This window comes from Gigantopelta aegis, chromosome 14, assembly GCF_016097555.1.
Source record: "Gigantopelta aegis isolate Gae_Host chromosome 14, Gae_host_genome, whole genome shotgun sequence".
In the NCBI taxonomy this organism is placed as follows: Eukaryota; Metazoa; Mollusca; class Gastropoda; order Neomphalida; family Peltospiridae; genus Gigantopelta; species Gigantopelta aegis.
Genome location: NC_054712.1, coordinates 27,542,993 through 27,566,396, shown reverse-complemented (window position 1 = coordinate 27,566,396; position 23,404 = coordinate 27,542,993). Strand labels below are relative to the sequence as shown.

Below are 23,404 nucleotides of genomic sequence, written 5' to 3'. Positions count from 1 at the left end.
GGTCAACCTGTCACAGATGATCTTATAACATTCAATGTTCTATAAAGTCTAAGCCTTTTGTCTACCAATATTTTAACTTGCTATCCAATTGAAGTCAAAAGTTTGTTTGGTTTAAAGGTAGACTAAACTCCAACAAGATCCTTATGTGTTGAAAATGCATACCCGGACCACCAACACATACTGACACTTTAACAAATGAAAAACACATAATTTTAGAGTTAATAAAAAACCATGATTATTCCTGCTAACTGGGGGCAGCCATTTTGTTTCGTTTTTGTAGTCTGGTCCCATTTCTCAAAAAGATGCTTATTTATTGATGTGCGAGCATTTCTTTAGGATTATATCCCACATACTTTTTTAACCTAATTTGGGTATGCTGAATCCGAAAAATTATGTTGGCCATCTCAAAAATTACGTTTTGAGGGTCAAAATTACCAAAACAAATTGACCATCTACTGAAATAGGATTGTATTGAAAATACATTGTAGCCAAGTATAATAATACACCAAAACACGTACCACAGCGTAACAAACACCAGTGTAGTACTAGTTGCTAAAACTTCAATTAAATTATTAACATAATGTATTCTGAGAAAAGGCGTCTTTTCTAATTATAATAATGTACGTGAGACTTTTAGGTAGTACTAAACCAAATAACTTCCGGCTGGGTCAAAGTTCGAGGTGCACCCAACTTTTGATAGAGAAGTGAACAACACAAGTCCTGTGATTGGTTATAAATGTGGGTAAAAAAAATGTGCAATTTTATTTCATCTAGTACCAATGTGTCAAGTAGCCTTGTGCTTGAAACATGTATGGGGTACCTGTAAAAAAAAGTACTCGAATTTTGTGCGAAACTAGGGTAGTCATAGACGCTACCCGTTATCTCAGAAATGAGCAGCTTGACCCCCATTTTTTTCTGATTCACTTTAAGTGTAAGGGGTGGTAGTATTTATATCCGTGGCGTTTATGTCGGTTGATACGTTGCAGGTAGGAGTTTTAGCCACATATGTTGCTATTGTCGTCTATGGGATTTGATTTGGTAGTATACACCCTTTAGTACCAAAGAATAGAGCAACGAAAACAGCCAGTCTGCTCCGAAATTTCAAAGATGGAGGACACCTGCGAAATTTGAGAAATAAAATAAAAATAAATGTATAGAAATAGTTGGTATTGAGTTAATATTATTAATATAAACCGTATCTTTATTATATTAGAACATATTTTAAGCGAAGAACGTAGATAACTCGTCTCCGTTTGAGAAAAAAATTGTGTTTTCGCAGGGTTTGTTGAACAAGTGCTCGGGCCGTTCAGTGCGGCTGTTTTGGCTTTTGCGTTGTAAACTGTTCAACAGGTAAATTATGTTAAAGTAACAAGATAAGTCTGTTTTAAATTCATCAAACAATAATCTTATAGTAGAGCTTTATTAAAATATATTTGTCGTTTTTCTTGGTGTGTAACCTTTTAGGATGTGAGGGTGAAGAATAGGTGGGGTTAAGTTAGTTGCTACGGTCCTTTTTTTAAAATTATCCACTAATGACATTGTGTACACTTTTCTTTCGATTAATATTATTTTTAATCTGAGTATGGAGTCCAGCAACAGTCTGAAACGACGTCACCAGGACAGCTCAGATATTATTTGTCAAGAGACTAAAGCTGATGTCCTTGAAAGAAAAAAAGTTCAAAGTATTGATACTCTCAAAGAGCATGCTCGAATCAGAAAGAGTTTCAGAGATGTATCAAATTATGATGCAATAGATCGAATTGAGAAGCTCGAACCAGGAGTTAGTATTATGTGTCACAGGTAATGCTACTCTATTCACACACCCGAAATATATACGAACACTAGAATCAAAGTTTAAAAAAGAAACCGAACGTTTGAGAAGCAATGTTCCCGTTTCAACATCACCTGCATCATCACTTCCAACTGCGCCAGAATGCACTGCAGGGCCATCACCATACTCTTCGAGGAAATCGACGAAGCCTGTCAACTGGGATTTGTGTATGTTCTGCCAACACAGTACCATGGGTAAACTATTTAACGTCGCAACATTTCAAGTTAGTGATAGGATTTTACATGATGCTAAATTTGACAACAAAATGCATGTGCGACTATCAAGTGTAAATGATCTGATTGCAGTTGAAGGAAAATACCATAAAAAATGTATAAACACGTTTCAGTATGGAGCACAAAAATGCAAATCAGAAAGAAAAAGTACTGATCTTGCGATGATATTTCTGACCCGAGAACTGAAGTATGCAGCAACACAATCACAAATCCTGCAACTATCTGATGTATGGCATCGGTACACTATACTCGTGGAAGAAACATCTTCTGTAATACCATCTTCATACTTGTCTAGAAAATCGTTATTCAAAGAAACCTTACAGAATAAACTTCATTATCACTTTCAGTTTGTCAGTCCTCTACACAGAGAAAATCCTGAAAGGGAGGTGCTTCTTGTTCCACATGCTTGTGTTCATAACAATTGGTGATGTTCATCATGAAAGGAAATATGATCAAGACGAAGAGCTAACAATGCCAAAATATGAATCAATGGACAGTAATTTCATTTCCTTGGTACATGTAGCTCTCAAAATGCGAAAAGATTTGCTTTCAAAGAAAGGACATGCAGGCCTCAATATCAGCGAAGATGATGCGATACACTGTGTACCAGAGAGTCTTTATATGTTTACATGCTGTATGGAGGTCAGCAACTACTAAATGTACATGCTGAATGTGATTATGATGAACCTGTGTGTGATAAACAATCCAAAATACTAAGCGTTGCTCAGGACATTGTTTACGGTGTGAGTGATGGTAAAAAATTGACACCGAAACATATTGGGCTTGCTTGCACTTTGCACCAAGTAACCAGATCAAAACAGTTAGTAAATCTGTTTCACAGTGCTGGACACACATTGAGTTACAAGGACACAATGAAACTGGACACAGCACTGGCAGAAAAAACACTAGAATCGATTGATCCAATGACTGGATACTTTGTGCCAGCTAATCTATCCAAAAATACTTTTACACACTTCACAGCAGATAACATTGACATCAGTGATTCTACTCTAGATGAGTTTAACACGTTCCATGCCACACAAGTAGCTGCATGGCAGCGAGGACAAGATCACTGTTTGAAATTGGATGAAATCTCCATTACTGGGAGAGAAACTTTTAAAGTTCCAGACTTAATGGATAGAATAGTACCTGCTGGTATCATCGAAGGCAAAACAACACCCATTTTTCCAAACATTGTAGATGAAAATGTGTTTCTGTCTACTGAATCTGAAACAGATTCCGCAAGACATGCTAGAGCCACTGATCTGGCTTTTCACTTAAGTCGAAGTGACAAAGATTGCCCTCCATCTTGGTCAGCTTTCAATCAGTCAATCAGTACAGCTGATCCCGAATTAACTAACGTCGGGTATATGCCCATTATTCAAGCTCCAGCTCATGATATTGATACATTGAACACTGTTGTGCAGAGGTGTATGCATGTGTCTGAGAAGTTACAACAAAAATATAAAGTCATTACTGTTGATCAGGCACTATACTTCAAACTTATGGATTTGAAATGGGCAGTACCTGAATACAAAGAGAACCTAATACCAAGAATGGGAGGGTTACACATCGTAATGAACTATTTGAAAGTTATTGGTGATCACATGAAAGGGTCGGGTTTACATGAAATATGGGTAGAATCTGATCTGCTTGGTCCTGTAGCCGCTGATCAAGTATTGACAGGGAAAAACTACAGTAGAGGAATGAGAGCTCATAAATTAACATCTCAAGCTCTCTGGAGTTTTATCTTTCCGCAGTTAACCCTTTGAACCCTATCATCCTATAAACTAATACCCTTCCACCCTGGCCATCCTGATCAGAAGTTGGATTTATATATGAATTAGCATAAGCAGCCAGAACTTGGTTGTTTATAATAACAATTATTTGAAATCTTGACAAAACACTGACAGATGAGGTACGGGTATTTTCACCCTATTATTACAAAAAACATCAGGTAATACAAGTAAGTTGATTACAGGTAAGCAAGAAAAATTAACTATAATCAATAAAACAAACAATATCATTCTGCAAACTATTATTATTGAACAATATATGTTATACAACTGAGGTTTATAAAAAAAAGGTTGTCAATTATTATACTTACATCACAAGGTTTACACGTATAGGTACCTAATTACAGTTAATCCTACAATTTAAATGTCAACTCAAATAGATTTGAAATGGAATGTGCAGTATGCTCTGCTATAATGTCCAAACCACATCAACATGATTTCACAGGTAGGTTCAGTTCCAGTATTCCTTTAGGGTGTGATATGCATGAAAACAATTGTTGACACCTGTCCCAACACATAGAAACACCTGACAGGTAGGACACCAGAAAACAGTTTTTTTCTTTGATGGCAAGTCCTTGTATGACAGTCCAGGATTTTTCAGTTTTGCACGCTTGTGCTTTTCGTTGCACACTACACACACGTTGTTTCCTGTAGCATGGTCTGCTCGCTCCACAATGTGAACAGGTGTTTGCTCGTTGTTACAGTCGAGTATCCTGTGCAGGTGTCAGATCTCGACTGGGTGCGGATCGGCGAAATGTACCAATCAAGTCTTGACACAAGTTCTCAATAAACATGTGAAATGTTATTGTTCTGCGACCAGCTTGTTCATGGGGGTTGACACAATTCTCTTGAATGTAGGCATTGAATGCTGTCCACATGAAAAATTTCACTTTCAATCTGCGTGGCCACCTGTAATGACGTCGACACTTTTGTAGCCGCGTCATTTGGTTGTTTTTGTCTGTTCCACCCATGAATTCATTGTATGATTTCACAATTTGAGGACAGTCGACTGGTATGCGTTTATGTTCCTGAGCATCATACCTTGGTACGTGAACATTGGGCACATTGATATGTTTTGAAAACAAAAAGTAGACTGGTTTCTTGTCACACCAAACCAGTGCTGCAACACTTCCGTCCAAAATTAACTGTGACTGTCCTCTGGCCATTTTTTTGTTGATCAACATCTTTGGGAAATTCTTCCTATTAGTTTGTATCGTCCTACAGAGATTGATGTTATGCTCCTTGATAAGATATTTACATAAAATCACTGATGTGTAAAATCGATCAGTATACAAACAGTAGTTCTGTCCCCGGTAATGAGAACTAAGTCGAACACACAAGTTACCTGTCGCACCAAGTTCAGGGATGTAGTTCTCATCACAGGGATGTAGTTCTCATCAGGGTCTTTCTTGCCTGTATATATTTCCACGTCGACAATATATTCAGACTTTCCTTCACATAGCAAGAAGGTTTTTATGCCCCACTTGATGGGTTTGTCTTTGATATGTCGAATCGACAGCGAATTCTTAGAAGGTATCATTCCTTCATCAAGTGACAACTCGCATTCTGGAACATAGAATTTCCTGAATTGTTTGATGAGGTATTCGAATAAAGGCCTACATTTGTACATTTTGTCAGATTTATCTATGCCGGTTCCCTGCCCATCCACACAATGAAAAAATGTCCAAATTGCCAGAAAGCGGTCCCGGGTAAAAATACTAGCAAAACCAGGGGTAGCCTGTTTCCAATATTGTTCATAACGATCTTTATAAACAAGCATCTCCATGGCCATTCTACATCCAAAGAAAGCCTTCATTTCTGGGACAGTTACAGGACAAAAAGACTTTGCGTAATAATTTGTAGGCTTTGATAACTTGACATAGTTGGCCTGTCTGTTTGTTTCTGTTACAAGTAAAGTCCAAATTTCCTCTGACCAAAACATTTTTAAAAAATCAACAGGCTTACTATCTTTATTTATGTTCAACGGGATGTTCTGGGGGCCCAGTGTTTTGTTTGGATTGAAAACAGGTTCCACAAAACTATCAACTTGTTTATTCCATTCCGGAGGTGGTACAAATGGGACAGGCCCACGCCTCGCTCTGGTCGGTCGTTGTTTACAGGTATTTACAGCTGTTTTACTCGACGTTGACTGGACAGGTGAATCGTTTTCTGAACTACTGCTAGATTCGTGATATTCTGGTACACTATTTTGATCACTTTCAGACACAAAATCATCATTATGATTGTAGTTTACTTGTCCAGGTTCTTCGTCTGAGTGGCTATCAAATAATATACAAGCCGCCTGCATGGCAGTGAATGTTTGTTTCATTATATTGGCCAAAAACTATTCAAATGTTCGCGTATTTTTGTCAAAAATGGACGTTCGCTAGTATGTAAAGGAAGTACATATATGCACACAGGAAGCTGATGTAAAAAAATTACTGATTGGTTGGTTGGTTGCCACTGAAATGTCGACAAATACAGAGACACGTCACATACCGATATATCGGTATGACGGGTTATCGCGTTACTCGTTCATTCCGCAATATCGGTATGACGGGTTCAAAGGGTTAATGCATTTCATACAAGAGAAAGACATTAAGCTTCACCAAACATTGATGGAAATAAAACATGATGACAATCATATGAATGCCCTTATTTCCACATTGCAGAATGATGTTTTCAGGGGTTACTTCAACGAGTTTGAGGTTAACCAGAATGCAAATTTCAAATTTTGGTTGACATATCTTGATATGGTTTCAGTACTTCTCATGTTTACAAGGGAAGAAAGGGATGGGATCTGGGATCTGGGATCTGGGATCTGGGATCTGTATCTGTATGCATTTTGGTGCATGTTGCCATGGTTTCATAGATACGATCACATCAACTACACCAGATGGGGTACTGTCTCTCTTGCTGATGCTCATCAATTACCGCAGGAGATCCTTGTATAATTCAAACGGGGTAATTTTGTTGTCAAAAGGTCCAAAGCAAAATTCAATCAAGTCGACACAGACCAAAGCCAAGAATGGCTGAATGCAACAGGGAAGAAAGGTGGAGGCATCATTGGCATAACAAGAACTAACACTGCCCTGTGTAGATGGTCGTTATCTTACAACTTGCGATCGCACATTAGCCTTCTGACCAGGATTATGTACAATGTTAACCCAGATGATATTTTGACACACAAAGAGGTTACAAAAAGTCGACAGTGCGTGGATTACAAATCGGAAACATCAATTGTCAAAGTTATGAAAAGGTATATTGAAGTGATGGGTCCAAACTCTCGGACAGATGTCTTGGTCAATCCTGTCACAAAGGATATAGCAACTGATGTCATTCAAACGTCTCTGTTATCTGCCAAACAACTTGGACAGGATCAGTTGCAGCAATTTGTCAAAGACAGGCTACAAACAAATAATGAGAAAGTTCCAAAAGTTCCACTGCGTGAAAGTTTGAAGAAAAACAATCCTCCTACATTTGCTTCCCTGTACTGCATCGAAAAACCAACAAAGTCTATAGTTGAAAAGAGCAAAATACTTCGGGCTGACAGAAACATACTAGTTCGATTGGTTACAGCCTACAAAGCGGGGCGGGAAGTGAACATTTTACTGATCATGAAGAATGAGTTGCTTCCTGTACCAATAGCCATTTTCGAAACAAATGGGAGCATTAAAACAGGAAACAAAGCAGTTTTGACTGATGAACTGATAAAAGGCGTGGACGTGGGTGTGCCTGTGAAATTACTTGGCAAGTCTGCTTTAATTGTAGATGGTCAGGCATTGGCGCAAAGTCTGAAAACTAAGGATATCAAAACATTTGGGGAATATGCCAATATGTTTGTTTCTGTTATTTTGCAAAAAGCACTCCATTATGAAAGGGTATATGTTGTTTTTGATCGTTACAGACCTCTGTCCATCTCAAATCAACTACAAGAACTAAATGCACGAAGACGCATCGTCCTGCAAGAAGAAGAATTGAAAACAGAGAAGTACCATTGCCACAGAACTGGCTAATTTTTTTAGCTTTAACAGAAAACAAATCTGATTTAGCAAACTTCCTCTCAGAAGAGTTGATCAGACTTTCAAGGACAAAACAGTTGTAGTTGGTGGTGGTTTCACTGATGAAGATAAAGTGGTGACAAATAACAACGATTTGGATGTAGACCAATTAAAGGCTCAACATGAGGAAGCCGATACCCGAATAGTGCTTCACGCAATACACTGTTCGAAGACATCCAACTGCAATACTATTGTGATATCGGTAAGAGACACAGATGTCCTGTTGATTCTGCTTTTTCATTTGCCAAACATCAAAGCTATAATTTGGATGATTGCTGGAACAGGACAAAAGCCAAAGAATATTCTGGTAAACACAGTATTGCAAACAAACCTCACATCACCAGAATGTCGTCACAATTTGCTTGCTTTTCATGCTCTGACAGGAAGTGATACCACTTAATATTTCTATGGGATTTCAAAGAAATCTGCGTTCAAAGTGTTTAAAGAGAATGCCGTTTTGTTAGAAGAACTCGGGAAGGGGGTGCTTACTGAAGACACACAGAAAAATGCTGAGCAATTCATTTGTAAACTGTATGATCAGACTGTTGACACCGTTTGACAAAGCACGAACAGTTCTGTTTGGGAAACTGAAAGGCCCTGAACATATGCCACCCACAAGTGATGCCTGTGTATGTCATATAACATGAGCTCACTACCAGGCAATGGTATGGATGCAAGCTCACAAGCCCATTCCAGATCTCCCAACACCTTTATCAATGGGATGGACTCTTGTGGATGACCAACTTAAGCCTGTTCTAATGAAAAATGATCCAATTCCTCAAGCTTGTCTTGAGATGATTTCCTGTCAATGTCACACAGGATGCAGAATATTGAAATGCAAATGTAAGAAACCACGATTGCCCTGTACAGATCTCTGCAGATGTGACAAAAGTATCATTTCAAGTTGCATGAATGCTCGCCAATAAAAATAAAATGCTGATAGATTTGCCCTTTACTTAGCATTCCGAAGCTGTCTGGTTTTTCTTCCTGTTTCATTTTTCTTTGCATGTATTATTTGGTCATTGGTGATATATACTAATCAAAAGAATTTAAGGGTCAGACGATATTTTCGACATTATTTTCTGAATGTCAATTATATTAGCTAGACCATAATGTCACGCATGGTATTGTTCCATTTTGACGAAAGTGGGTCTAAGCAACCCATAAATGAATTAAAATCCACTGACAGTCGACTAGTTCTAATGGCGAAAACATGCTTACATTTGCACGTAAATTAGGGCGAAAGCGAAAGGTCTGCTAAGTGCCCATAACTTGCTTTTTCACAAAGCGATTCATTTTCACGCTTTGCACGTGTATTCCATGTTCCCAATGCTGAATTTCCGTATAATTGGAGCTTGCGTTCGTGTACGGTGCACACTCCAAATTCGACAATGGTACGACTTCAACTGACTATCGAAGATCGAGGAAGGGCTATTGCTTGGCTTCAGGATGGCAATACGCAAAGAAATATTGCTCTGAGACTTGGTGTCAGTCAGAGTGTCGTTGGCCGACTGTGGCAACGGTACCAAGCAACGAATTCTGTTCGAAATCGTCCACGTTCGGGAAGACCCCGAAGCACTACAAATAGAGAGGACCGCTACATCACCAATATGGCTCTACGTCAACGCACAACCACTGCACGCCGATTACGTGACAATCTGCAGACTGCGACTGGAACTCGAGTGTCTGATCAAACCATACGCAATCGTCTGAGAGCCAATAATCTACGCTGCCATCGCCAGGCTGTTCGACCACCACTCCTACCACGTCACAGAACGACCAGACATCACTGGTGCATGCTTCATATGCGGTGGCAACGTGTTCAGTGGGGTCGAGTGATGTTCACTGTTGAGTCCAGGTTTAGTCTCCAGTTCAACGACAGTCGGGTTCATTTCTACAGACGTCCTGGGGAGCGCTTCGCTGACGTTAACGTTAGACAACATCACCGGTTCGGTGGTGGCAGCGTCATGGTGTGGGGCGGCATCTCTATCCACCACAGGACCCCCCTCTATGTGGTGGATGGCAATCTGAATGGAATCCGCTATCTGAATGAGATTATCCGGCCGTTGGTTCTCCCAGGCCTTCAGCAGATTGGCGGCGGGGCAGTTCTGCAGGATGACAATGCCAGACCCCACCGCGCCAGGGTGGTAACGGACTTTCTCAGACAACAAGGTATCGCCAGGATGGATTGGCCAGCATATTCGCCTGACTTGGCCCCAATAGAGCACGCCTGGGACGAATTAGGCAGGAGAGTTCGGGATAACCATGCCCCTCCGGCCAACCTTCATGATCTGGGTCAACTTCTTATGGCAGAGTGGCAGGCCATTCCCCAAGAGTTCTTCAGACGTCTGATCAACAGCATGAGGCAACGATGTGTCGAATGTATTCGCGCCAGGGGTGGATTCACACACTATTAAACGAATGTTCTAATGTGTAAAATCCATGTTTGACAACCTTCAACTTTGACAGCATGTCATGTGACTTTCTTGTATACAGTGACGTTTATTTGTGGTTTTTTGTAAATATGGAACAATAAATAAAAATGTTGGTGTAGTTTACATCATCAATCTAATACACTCTGAAACTTATTTGGTTATAAATTTTTGACCCTTAAATTCTTTTGAGTAGTATATATAGAATGATTCCTCTCATCGTGTTTGCTATAATAAATTCAATGTAAAGTTGTTTTATTCATACCCATACAGACCATGTTTTGACAAATTAAATGTCCTCGATATTAACACTTATAAATCGGCGGCCATCTTGGTTTATCATCTCGCATACACAACTATTTTGTTCAGTTTATGTGTTAACACTGGCTGGTGTTTATAACACCAAATAATGCCGTTAATAACACTTTGATGCCAAATTTTATAATTTTTAGTGACCATTAGTGACCAATTAACCAAGAAAACACTCTACTATTATTTCAGTATGTGGGTTAATTTATGTACAAAACATAATACAGTTATTTCAACACTTTGACAATGGTGGTTTATTTAGTATTGAAAAATAAACCACATATACACGTTGCTATGTTAGTGAGATGGATATTATTACAGAACATTGCGATGCATCCACAAAAATCAGGTATGTTTTGTTTCTTCAGTTAGAAGACTAATTCCTGATGTGACACGTCAGGTATTACGTAACCACCAGCTCGCCAGAGGGCGTATTCACTAGGATGGTACAAAATGGCTGCGCCCGTTATATATAATAGCTGTCACATTTAACCATTTTATTCATTAACTATACGATTATACTTGTTGATATTAAGCAATAATGTGCATTATGTATCGTTGAATATGCATACCAGTCCAAAAGCCTTGCTTTAGCATTCCTTTAACACCACCACTAGAGCACATTGATTTATTAATCATTGCCTATTGGATGTCAAACATTTGGTAACTTTGACATTTAGTCATCGTGGAAACCTGAGCTACATTTTTCCATTAGTAACAAGAGATGTTTTATATAGGGTAGCACATACCATGTCCTTTGATATACCAGTCGTGATGCACTGGCTAGAATGAGAAATAGCCCAATGGGTTAACCGACGCAGATAGATCCTAGACCGACCATGTATCAGGCGAGTGTTTTACCACTGGGCTACATCTCACCCCCATATCCAGTTTAAGACTTGTACCCACTGTCCTGGGCACACATAGCAGCTGCCTGTTCAAGACAGTGGGTTGACGAACAGTGAGAGAGGTCAGTATAGCACTCAACACAAAATATGTCTTTTTTGGTTGGATCAAATACTGGGATATGAACCTAAAACCTATCAAGTTTAAATATTGTGACATTGAGGATTTTTAGACCATCATATCTTGGTCAATGATAATAGTTCTTCATAAATAGGATTACAAACAAACTGGATTGGAGTGGATGGGAATGAAAATGAAACAAAAATAATAATATCAACAAAATAAAAAACAAAGAGACCTATCGACCTATAGTTACGGTATTGTAACGGAAACTTTCGCCTACGTCTCAGTTACCGTTACGGGATATGGATGCCATTTCTTTGTAGCAGCGCCGTCACAGATCACAGCGGCACATTTTCCGCCAATATTATCGCACGTTTCGCTCAAATAAAGTTGTAGTTGTATACATATTGAAGTTTCTTCACGGCTGACACACATCAGGCGCCATAAAGATGTCTTATGTATTGGTAAGCCCTTAAAATTTGCAATGTACAATATTGTCTGGCTATTCTTATTCCTTGACTACCATGTTGGTTATAAGTAGTTTTCTCCGCGTTCTTCTTCGGAGCACCGCAGAAACTGCGTCGAGTAACATATATTTGGGTTTTTTTACATACATAAAATTATTTATTAACTTTTGGTATTTTAAAACCATATACTGGCCGAGATGAGCTCATGAGGAATATTTGGCGATCACTAATGGTAATACAGTGCTAATAATAACAATAAATTGATTAATTAAAGTCCAAGACTACACTACTAGCACAAAGTTAATATTATTTACAGTTCTTCATCTCAGACCTGAGATAAGCCACTACAATAATGCATAAAATACACACTAATATTAAAATGACATTCTACCACTACACTACTAGCAAACAGCCAGCACTGTAAGTACTTTAAAAACAACTACGGTCAACGACGGTCACTTTTCGCACCCTTATTTTGGCTTTGTACACAATAAATATCCTACAGTAATGTCACTTGAAATCCATATTTCGTAAATAGTACGGGGTTTTTTAATCACAAGATTTTCTTCAGAGTGAAGTGCATTAGTAATGTTAAAAAAAAAAAAAATTCTATAGCAATTTTGCGTTGAAATATTTCCAGCGTTCTTGAAACGGAAACGTCATTCACCCAGTTTATTGTTCTTGTAAAGAGATGTAAAGTGACGTCATGCCAAAAATTTTTTAAAAAATAAATAAAATTCTATATTATTACAATGCTTCGCCACATTAAAATAAAAACTGGTCTACTTACCTTGACCTCTATCAAAAAAGTTCCGAGAGCAGACAATGCAGTTTAAATGTCGGTATGTTTTTATTTTTCATAATTTTAGACAAACTATTAAGTTTAAGTTTTAAAAGAAAAAAATAAATAAAGAAAAAATACATTTCGTCAAATATACCATAAAACTAAAATTTACTCTAGTAGATTATATATTTTCATGTATGGATATTTCACATTCTCACGAGATTCTCGTATTATCTGTTATGGCTGTCGAAGAACGCTTTTAGTCTTGATAATTGTTAATCTGCATTGTATTAATTATATTTGCAACAACAATTAATTTAATATATATCAACGATATCGAGTAAGTGTTTCCAACAAAGTGTGAATGTTTTTTTTACAGAACACTGAAGTTTGTTTATGCTACACATGGGGTATATGCCTCATCTCGTAGCGCTGAACAGAAGACTGTGTCGATGTCAGCGCTACGTTATCATATCTAATCAACCTATAGAGCTCCGTTATTTAATTTTCAATTTAAATATTAAGATTTTAATTTAAAATTTCTAAAATATCTCTCTTTTTTAGTTTATTAATTTGTCTCAAGAATCGTTAAACAAATTATTTAATGCAAATAAAATGTTGTATTCAGGATGTAATAATCACAAATCATAAAACTATCCTATATTGTTGATAAAAATATCAAAGAAAAATCGCAAAAACTTCAAAGTGTAGTTGACCTATATTATCGACGCTTGATCCAGATACAATACTTCGCGGGACCAACTGCCAGTGATTTCTTCTTTCACTACCTCAAACATGTCAGAAGAAGTTGCACAAATATAAATTCATGATTCCGATAATAATGTTTTCAACATTTACTTGTGTGACATCTCAAGTGACCTATTGCGGTAGGGAGCACATTTTCTACGTCCGCTCGGACTACTGTGTGTCACGCATAAACGTTTCACGTTTTTGACATCTCAAAAATGTCTTAATCAGTTCCAACTACATTTTATGCCACACATAAACACATTCTGACCTCCCTCTCAAAGGGCCAAAATGAAAATAAATGAAGCGGCATAGGCCTAAGCATATGGGCTCTCATTTTTGTTGGTAAAAATCCCTGAACGAAAATCCCTGAATCTGGATAACAACAATTATTCATATTAGCTTTACTGCCAAACAGCAGGGCCTCAGCTAGCGGGTAGAGGCAATGGTGCGTGCGTGTGTGTGTGTGTGCATGTGTTTTACTTTTTATTTACCGACACCACTAGAGCACACTAATTTAGTAATCATCGGCTATTGGATGTCAAACATTTGGTAATTTTGACATACTAGTAGTCTTAGAGATAAAACCCCCTACATTTTTCCATTAGTAGCAAGGCATCTTTTATATACACCATCCCACAGACAGGATAGTACATACCACAGCCTTTGTTACACCAGTTGTGGAGCACTGGCTGGAACGAGAAATAGCCCAATGGGCCCACCGACGGGAGAATGCCTCAGAGGATTATGGTACCAAGTTTCAGAACAATTCAATTGAAACTCTCTAAGAAGATAGACACCAGGCAAATCACTATTAGAAAAGCTCCAATATCATAGCAGAGGTAAAATTTCTATTTAAATCTTTTAAATTTAAAACTCTTTGAGAAAATTACAAAATATCTGTTAGTTTGTTTCGACTGCGTACAAAGTTTCAAAACTATCTGATCAAAACACTTTCGAATTTTCAATTTAAAATTTAACATTAATAAAAAAAAATACATAAAAAAATTAACATTCATAATTTCCATAAATCTCTCTATTAGTTTGTGAAGGATACCCTAAAGGATCACTGTACCAACGGGGCCCGAAATGGCCTGTGGCCAGGTCGCCAAATGTGACCAATGTCCTGTTTGGGCGACTTAAATATTTTTTTAAAATGGCGTTAGTTGCCCTAATAATATTATTTTCTTTAGAGCTATAACATATGAGCCACTATTAATATTTGTACTCCACATTAAAATCTTGCCCTTGGTTCGCTTAACATAATTTGCCAAATTGCATTATATTTTGGACCACCATATTGTATGGCAAGTTTCGAACCCTGTACCATGTTTCAGAACAATCAAAACAGTAGAAGATAGACTTCACAGGAGAAGCTGATGGACAGACCGACTGCAGACAAATCAGTATTAGAAAAGCAACATAGCAGAGCCAAAAATTAAATAAAATTTCAACTTACTTAAAAATCTCAATAAGTGCATCACTTGGTGAAGTCTTCCTTCCAGAAAGTAATGCTTGCAGACGGCTCACACTCTGCGTTGCTGTGGAAACGGGAGTAATACTTGGGTCTTTTTCCTTTAGATAGCGCCGCCCCGTCAACGGAGTTGATGGAGCCAGGGTCCTTGTCTGTGAAAAAGGTAGAGGTCTGGAGTATACTAAATAGCACCGACACAGTGTCCGATAAAGTCTGGTCTTTTTAAACTGTTTTCTTTTTCTATTCAAGTTCATTTTTCTGAAGCATCAGGGTTTTTTTGTAATCTGGAATTTCATTTCCTGTGAATTCATATAATACATAATAAACAGACATTGAATTTTGGGATTATTTTTTAAGAATTCTGCCAGATTCATCAACATGATTTCATATAGATAATTTGGCTTCAGCCGATATGATGAACTCAGTAACTGTATGCCCTTTTCTTTGACAAACATTTCCAAAATCCAAAAGTTTTTTCAAAGGTACTTTTTTATTTATTTGCACCTTTCTTTCCTCAACCATAGTTAATCACAAGTACATGCAGCAAAATGCCAGTAAGATGATCAGTTTATTCATTTAATATCTCTTATCCCCTACAAACGTGATCCAAATCCTGTAGTAATATTCACAAAACACATTTCTTCAATCGTCGCATGTTAATGAATTTAGCAAAATGCCATTATGACATTTTCTTCTTTCCATTTATTATTATTTTATCATCTTTAAAAATGGATTTAAACTCTTTAAGAAATATTGTAGTACATCTTTCTCAAACCATAATCACATTTCAAGTTAATGCAGTCCATTATGACAGACAGTTTGTTTCCATTATTTTTTTCCTTTTACTATCTTAGAAACTATTCAAATGCTTAGTAACAAGTCTTTATACATTATTTCTCAACCATGACAAATCCATATGTTGTTCAGTTTACTATCTACAATAATTTTCTCACATTCTGAATAAAAGTTAAAAACATCTTTCTTCAGTTATGACAAACCATGAGCAAACATGGAACATTTTCATTATAATGAACACTTTGTTTCCCTTTATTAATCTTTTTCCTTTTATCGACTACAAACTTTATCCCAAATCCTTCATAAAATATATGCCATACACCTTTCTTCAAGCGAAACAAATCTATTCACAAGCAAAAGGTAAAAATAAAATTCATTATGACTGTTTATTGTTTGGGTTTTTCTTTTCACAAGGCTACCACCTTATAAATTTCTTCAACCCTTTAATAAAACTACCCATTACACACACTTCTTCAGTCATGACAGTCAACACACACAGAAAATGCCATTATACGGAATAGCTTATTCTTTCACCTTTTTAAATGACAGGTCAATTAACATGTTAATTCAAATCCCTTGACACACACTGCTATTCTATTTAGTTAACTGTCATTCTTCTGTTTTGTGGAGTGAGATGGGACAAGTTGAAACATGTTTGCCAACAGAGAGTTACACAACAAAAGAACCACTCGAAAGCAGAAATCGGCCGTGAAAGACAAATTATCTATGTACCAGCTAACCACTTACCCCCGGAGAGTGATAACAGTTGCTTTTTTTGTTGTTAAATACTACAAAGCATTATTGGACAAAAGGTTTTTTTTTCCTCCCACCTAGAAATATATATTTTTTTATATTTAGCTCTGTGGGATTTAAAGGGCATGGCAAGCTTCCAATGTAATCAGTACTTTAATGGGTTTTCTGAATGTTTATTTTATTTTTTATAAACGTTCTATTTTTCCTTCTGCTGTCACCATCAGTCAACCATGACAAACTTTTTTTATTACCCAGACATGTACTAATTTGACACCTGCATATATAGTTATGTACATACCGTATACGCAAATATTTTCGCGGCTAAAATAATTTGCGACCAGGTTTTTCGTTTTACATTTTCGAGACTAATAAAATCAAAATTACCCATATTTCATTTGCCAAACTCTTTTTAATGACGATTTCACGCACATGCTGTCAGCGAAACGTCAATGGTGTATGTATGTCTGATAAGACATGTTATCGATGGAACACGCATATGCAATACAGAAAATTGAAAATGCAAATATCAGAAGAAATAACTTTTAATTATTGTTGGTACCCAAAAACTTCCATTCAAGTTACAAAGAAAACAAACAAAACTGTGATTACGTAACAACAGACTTGCACGCAACTGTGTGTCACTTCGATCAAATCCACGTGACCATGCAGGTCTACAGAATCACGTGACCATGCGGACCTCTGACTGCTTGATTCTGATATGGGATGGGCATGTAGAGATAAGACTATATATTATAAGGTATTATATAGCATATTACATTTGGTTCTCGTGCCCAACATGAATGCGCAATCTTTCTAATATTATAGTAGTGTTGTATATTTCCAGTTTTACAGAAATGGCCGAATTAAATCTCATGGAAATTATAAATATTTACGGTCTATTTTTGTGCACTTTTTGGCAAGGTATGGATGCTTTTGTACAATTATTACAACCATTACAAATGAAAAGCGGTTTTTAAGAGTGTTTTGGAGTTTCGTTGTAATGAACACTGTCAATAATCTGTAAAGTACAGTAAACTACCGATCAAAGATTTTTTATGGCCAATCGCTGGACATTAAAAAAAAAAAAAATTCTATTATAGGGTCATTCTACAGAAAGCATCACTTTTCAAAATACAAATTCAAGATAAAACAATTAAAAGATAAAATATTTATTGTTAACTTTTGAAAACTAGATGAACAAAGAAATATAAAATTATATCTGGTCACACAGAAATGTAATCGGCCTGCACGTGCAGACACATGTTACTATATGAACAAGTTCAATATGTCATTGGTGTTACCGGACAAGTGGGGTAGTTCAGCAGTGTGATCCAATCGGTTTATAGTGATCAAGGGCACATGGATGTGTTATTTGGGTGTCCCTAATAAGATATATGGAATAACTTTAGAATTAAAAACTATTCAATGGTGTAATTGTGCATTTCCACACGGATATTCTGTATGTGACTTAAAGGTAGAGTAAACTCAAACAAGAGATTATGTGTTGGAAAGATGCATACCCGGACCACCAACACATACTGACACTTTAACAAATGAAAAACACGTAATTTTAGTGTTAATAAAAAAACATGATTATTCCTGCTAACTGGGGGCAGCCATTTTGTTTCATTTTTGTGACGTCCAGTGGTATAGCTTGGGGCGAAGTGACGTTAGCTCCGTCCATCTGCTCTATGCACAGTGTAAACAAACGCTCTAATTTATGACAAAGCGCTTCACTTTCATCATCCTGACTTGTAAAACAACATAAATGACTTGATAGTATAATAAACTATTGAACTAAATATATTTCAATTTGCATCAATAGAACGAAATGGAGTTATAGTATTTTTCTTTTTAAAAAAAGCCAAAGAAAAAAATGCATATTATTAGGCCTATTGGTATGCTATGTTCGAGCAAAAACGACCACTCATGATACCCAAGTGATAATTTTCTTTTCTTTGGGACTACGTAATTGGTCAGTTTTGTGATTTTAGATGGGAAAGTCTACTTAATCAAGGGTTTTACAGAATTACTTACAGTAATAATGCAGGGCAGCTGGTAATGTCCATTATGAACAGAGGGTTATATAACACAATACCCTGTGATCTTAATAAAAGAGGCACATCTTTTTAGTGCGTCTAGACATAGTGTCTGGGGACCGTCTAAATATGCACCTGCCAATCAGGAACCACAGGTACAGGCCACGGAAAGAAAAGACCAATTAACCAAGAAAACACTCCGATTATTATTTCAGTACATGGGTTAATTTATGTACAAAACATAACACAGTTATGTCAACACTTTGACAATGGTGGTTTATTTTTTATTGAAAAATAATATATAACTGTTACTGGTTTACTGGGATGGCTATTATTATAGAACATTGCGATGTATCCGCAAAAATCAGGTATGTTTTGTTTCTTCAGTTCGAAAACTAATTCCTGACGTGACGCGTTAGGTATTACGTAACCACCAGCTCGCCAGAGGGCGTATTCACTAGGATAGTACAAAATGGCTGCGCCCGTTATATATAATAGCTGTCACATTTAACCGTTTTATTAATTAACTATATGATTATACTTGTAGATATTAAGCAATAATGTGCATTATATATAGTTGAATATGCATACCAAGCCAAATGCCTTAATTGTCCCTTCCTTTAACCTTCTGAGTACTGCAGGCGAGATATCTCACCCGACGTCACGTCAGTCGACATACTGTATACTGTATACAGTGCATTCCCCAATTCATATTTCCCGCCGTTTTGCACATGACACTCACCGGAAATGGAAATATAATAAAAGAAAAAAGATTTTTTTTTCAAAATGGTGGCTTTTGTTTTGATTTTTTCAATTGAAAATACCTTGAAATTTTGAGTTCAAACTGGTTTTCGGCAAGTATTTTCACTTGACAACAATGGCGGCAGCTAATTTGATAATACATTTGATCGTTTTACCAACAACGAAATTCACCAAATATTGCAATATGAATCGTAGTTGGGGTTTTAAAAAAGATTCTAGTTATCGGGAATAATGGACATAAATACTGGACAGCTGGCCACAAATGTCCATAAGTAAACGCAACTTTTTAGATTTTTTGCCTAATTTTAATCACCATTACATGGTTCATACAGCCACTCACCAGTAAAATTCAAGGCCTTTTAAAGGCTTTTTCAAGTCAGCAAAAACCTTTTTCAAGGCTCCTTACAATGTAAGTTACATATGCGACTTGAGTGCACTTTCACCCATTTTAGATAAATCCAACGTTTTCTTGCAACATTATCCACTTTGCACTCTCTAACCCAGTCATATTCGGATAACCACTAGCAGTTAAAAACAGTTTTCCCCATTTTTACAAGTAGTACCTATTTTTGAAACAGGAAAACTGGCTTCTGTTGCCGCCATTTGCATACATGCTTTCGGCATGTTACGGCACGGAAATTATCGACTGTCAAAGGGAAAAAACTCTTTATTTCATACTGTGCAAAACAATTTCGTCAACGATTTTAAAGTAATTTTTCATAGCTAACAACTGTTTATTTGTGGATTATTCTTTTTAAATATATCAAATAATATTAATAAGTTTATTAAAATATATATATCACTACATATGATTATCTACTAAATTCAAGGGTTTTTCAAGGCCAAACTACAATATTCAAGGCCTTTTCAAGGCAATTTTCAGTTTCAAGACCTTTTCAAGACTGCACCTCAAATTCCAGGCCTTTTCAAGCCTGTGCGAATCTTGCATTAGCTGATCTAAAAATAATAAAAATTACAAAAAATCCACGAAAATAATACTTACCGATTCATATATGAACTTTATTTCATGTATTTATAAAACATTTAAGTGAATATATGTGAGTAAAAATTATAAACTTGTACCCACTCAACATGGTTTTTGTTAAAAATTAATCCAGTAGTCTAAAGGTTAAATTAAACACTGTGGCAGTTTTAATCATTTAAAAATATGGAGTCCTTCAAAATAAATTTCATCAAAGTCATAGAGGTAGAAGGTATGCTTTCCTAAATAAAAAATTTAAATTTCAAAAATAAAGTTTCTTGAGAAATGACAGCTAAAATATTCTTGCATAACACCAATGACAAAACAAGTAACACCAATGACAATGTGTAACACCAATGACATTCAAGACTGTATCCTGAAATACTATTATTCTTGAGACTACCACTACACTACTTGTTAGCAAAATTATGTAATTAATATTTCCTTAAATGTTTCTGTTTTTTCTTCTTTAGCCTATTAGAATAATTGTGTGTTTTTGTATTGATAAGATACAGTTTAAAAATATACTAAATTATGATACAGAATTTTAATTTTGTTTAAATATTAACCCTTATCCTGCCGCATTCTTTTTGCTAAATTTAAAGAATTTTCACCTGTTCTACATTTCTAGTAATTTTATTAAAATCCATGGTCATTTTAACATGAAATTACACCCATATATACCATAACAGGGGTTCTAGAATATTTTTTTAATTCACTGTTTGTTTAGAAAAATATGCAAATAATTTTCATCAGTTTAGAATAAAGTTACTGTACCTATTAAAAATTTTAAATAATTGTTTCCACTAAAACCACCTAAGTTATAAAAAATAATCCATGTTACCGAGAGATCACAACAATTAACAGCATTATTTATTTACTTATGAATGGGAACTTGCCCCACACCCACCCCCTCAAAAAACAAAAAGAGAAAAGAAACAATTAAGAACCTTTATTAGCATAAAGTGTACATGTATTGCAGTTTAAGGCTCCCCAACACACACACCCCATATTAGTAATTTTTCAATTTGGGAACTTTGTTAAATTTATCTATTTCATGATACTGTGTTCCTAAGCTTTTTAAAAACCTTTTTTGCAATGTATGTCATATTTTATAAATTAAATTAATAATTTACACATTTAAAGTATTTGTAAATAGTGACATGCAACCTTTAAAACTAATAAAAGACTGGTTACCGTTTGGCATATTATTAGTATTAGAGTAACAAATCTTTGGATTCCAGTGTAAAAAAACAAAATGGCGGCAAAACAATGAATTTTTATTTTTCCAATGTTTACACTTTATAACTTTAATAAAGTTATAACTTTAATAAAGTTATATCAGTAGGTATATTGATGTCATGGATGGGTCAGAGATTACTGGTGGTCAACTATTTGTTAGTGAAATATTGCATGTGATAGCAAATCAAAAGAAGTGACTTGTAGATGTTTCTTTTGTTTTTGTATGATAGTAGGACGTAGCGTTGTATATTTTTTTTTTTTTTTTTTTTTTTTTTTGACCACTTGCCATCGGGAATTGCACAAAGTAACTTTTACTGGCCCGAATCCATAAAACACTGGCCTCGGGCCCCATATTCTAGAATGCCTGCATAATGATCCACCTAAGTAATGATAGCATTTTGTAGATGGTTATTTTATTTATGTTACATGGCAACAGCTGCACATTTCAATATACAATTTTTTCATTAATAATTAAGAAAACATGAATAAAACTACTATTTTTCTTTTAATTGAAGTGTATGCTGTGATTTATTAAGCATAGTTGAAAAAAATTGGCCGTCTACTTAAATTTTTTCTTTAAATCAATCACTATGATTGATTTAAAGAAAAAATTTAAGTAGACGGCCAATTTTTTTCAGAATAATAGGGTGCAATGCACATACTGTCATCAATGCTTTTTTGTAAATTATGAAGATAATGTCCAACATTAACTATTATACATTTCTAGTAATATTATTAAAACCTGTTGATATTTCAACATGAAATTACAGACACATATACAAAGGAAATCCACCTACGTAATGCTAACATTTTGTAGTCCGTTAAATTATTTATGTTACCATGGCAACTGCTGCAAATTTCAATATACTATATTTTCATTAATAATTATGAAAACTTTAATTTAAAACTAATATTTTGCTTTTAATTTAAGTCTATGATGTGATCTATTAACCATACTACTCGATTTAGAAAAATAATTAAGTAGACAGCCAATTTTGTTTTTGAATAATAGGGTCAAATGCACATACTACCATCAATGCATTTTTGTAACTTGTGGACATTGTGTCCAACATTACCTACACTAAAAATATGTATACTATCTCTATTACTTTATATATCTTTGTCAAATGACACAAGATTTTAAAAAAGGTATATGCCCTTTCACTTCCTGTTATTTTCAAATGAACATTATTAATTCTGTTACCATGGTAACCAATGCAAAAAGAGGAACCGTTCCCCATATGAAGTGTTTTAAATTAATTTATTTGAATACAAATCACTGTACAATGATGTAATAATAAGCTCCCAGCTGTTTACAAGAGAAGGGTCAAAATTGTGAATTTTGTTACCATGGTAACCAATGCAAAACAGAAAACAAATTTCTAAAAAAATATTTTCAAGGACTGAGGAAAAAACCAATGTATAGTGACATAATTGTACTATGCCTGTAGAAAAGATATATGAAGCTTATTAATTCTGTTACCATGGTAACCAGTTCAAAACTATGTTACCATGGTACCCAGATCGAAACTGCTACCATGGTAACCAATGCAAACTATTGGCTACCATGGTAAGGTATCTAAAATTGGAAACTATTTGCTTTGTGCATGCAACTTTTGGGTCATAAGGTCGAAAGTAAAGGACACCAGTAATCAATAATTTGAGGGTACTTGAAACCTCCAGATCATAACTGCCGCTACTAGGTGGTTATGGGGTTTGGAATCTTTT

At 35.8% G+C, this 23,404-nt stretch overlaps 1 protein-coding gene across 2 annotated transcripts in view; it reads right to left on the bottom strand.

Moving 5' to 3' along the window:
- The window catches only part of LOC121388249 (retinoblastoma-like protein 1), a 158,398-nt gene that overhangs the window by 85,548 nt on the left and 49,446 nt on the right, over positions 1–23,404 (bottom strand). For both annotated transcript variants that reach the window (XM_041519515.1, XM_041519516.1), the window contains one exon: positions 15,089–15,255. In XM_041519515.1, coding sequence (XP_041375449.1) covers positions 15,089–15,255 — 167 coding nt within the window. The remainder of the gene's footprint in view (positions 1–15,088; positions 15,256–23,404) is intronic.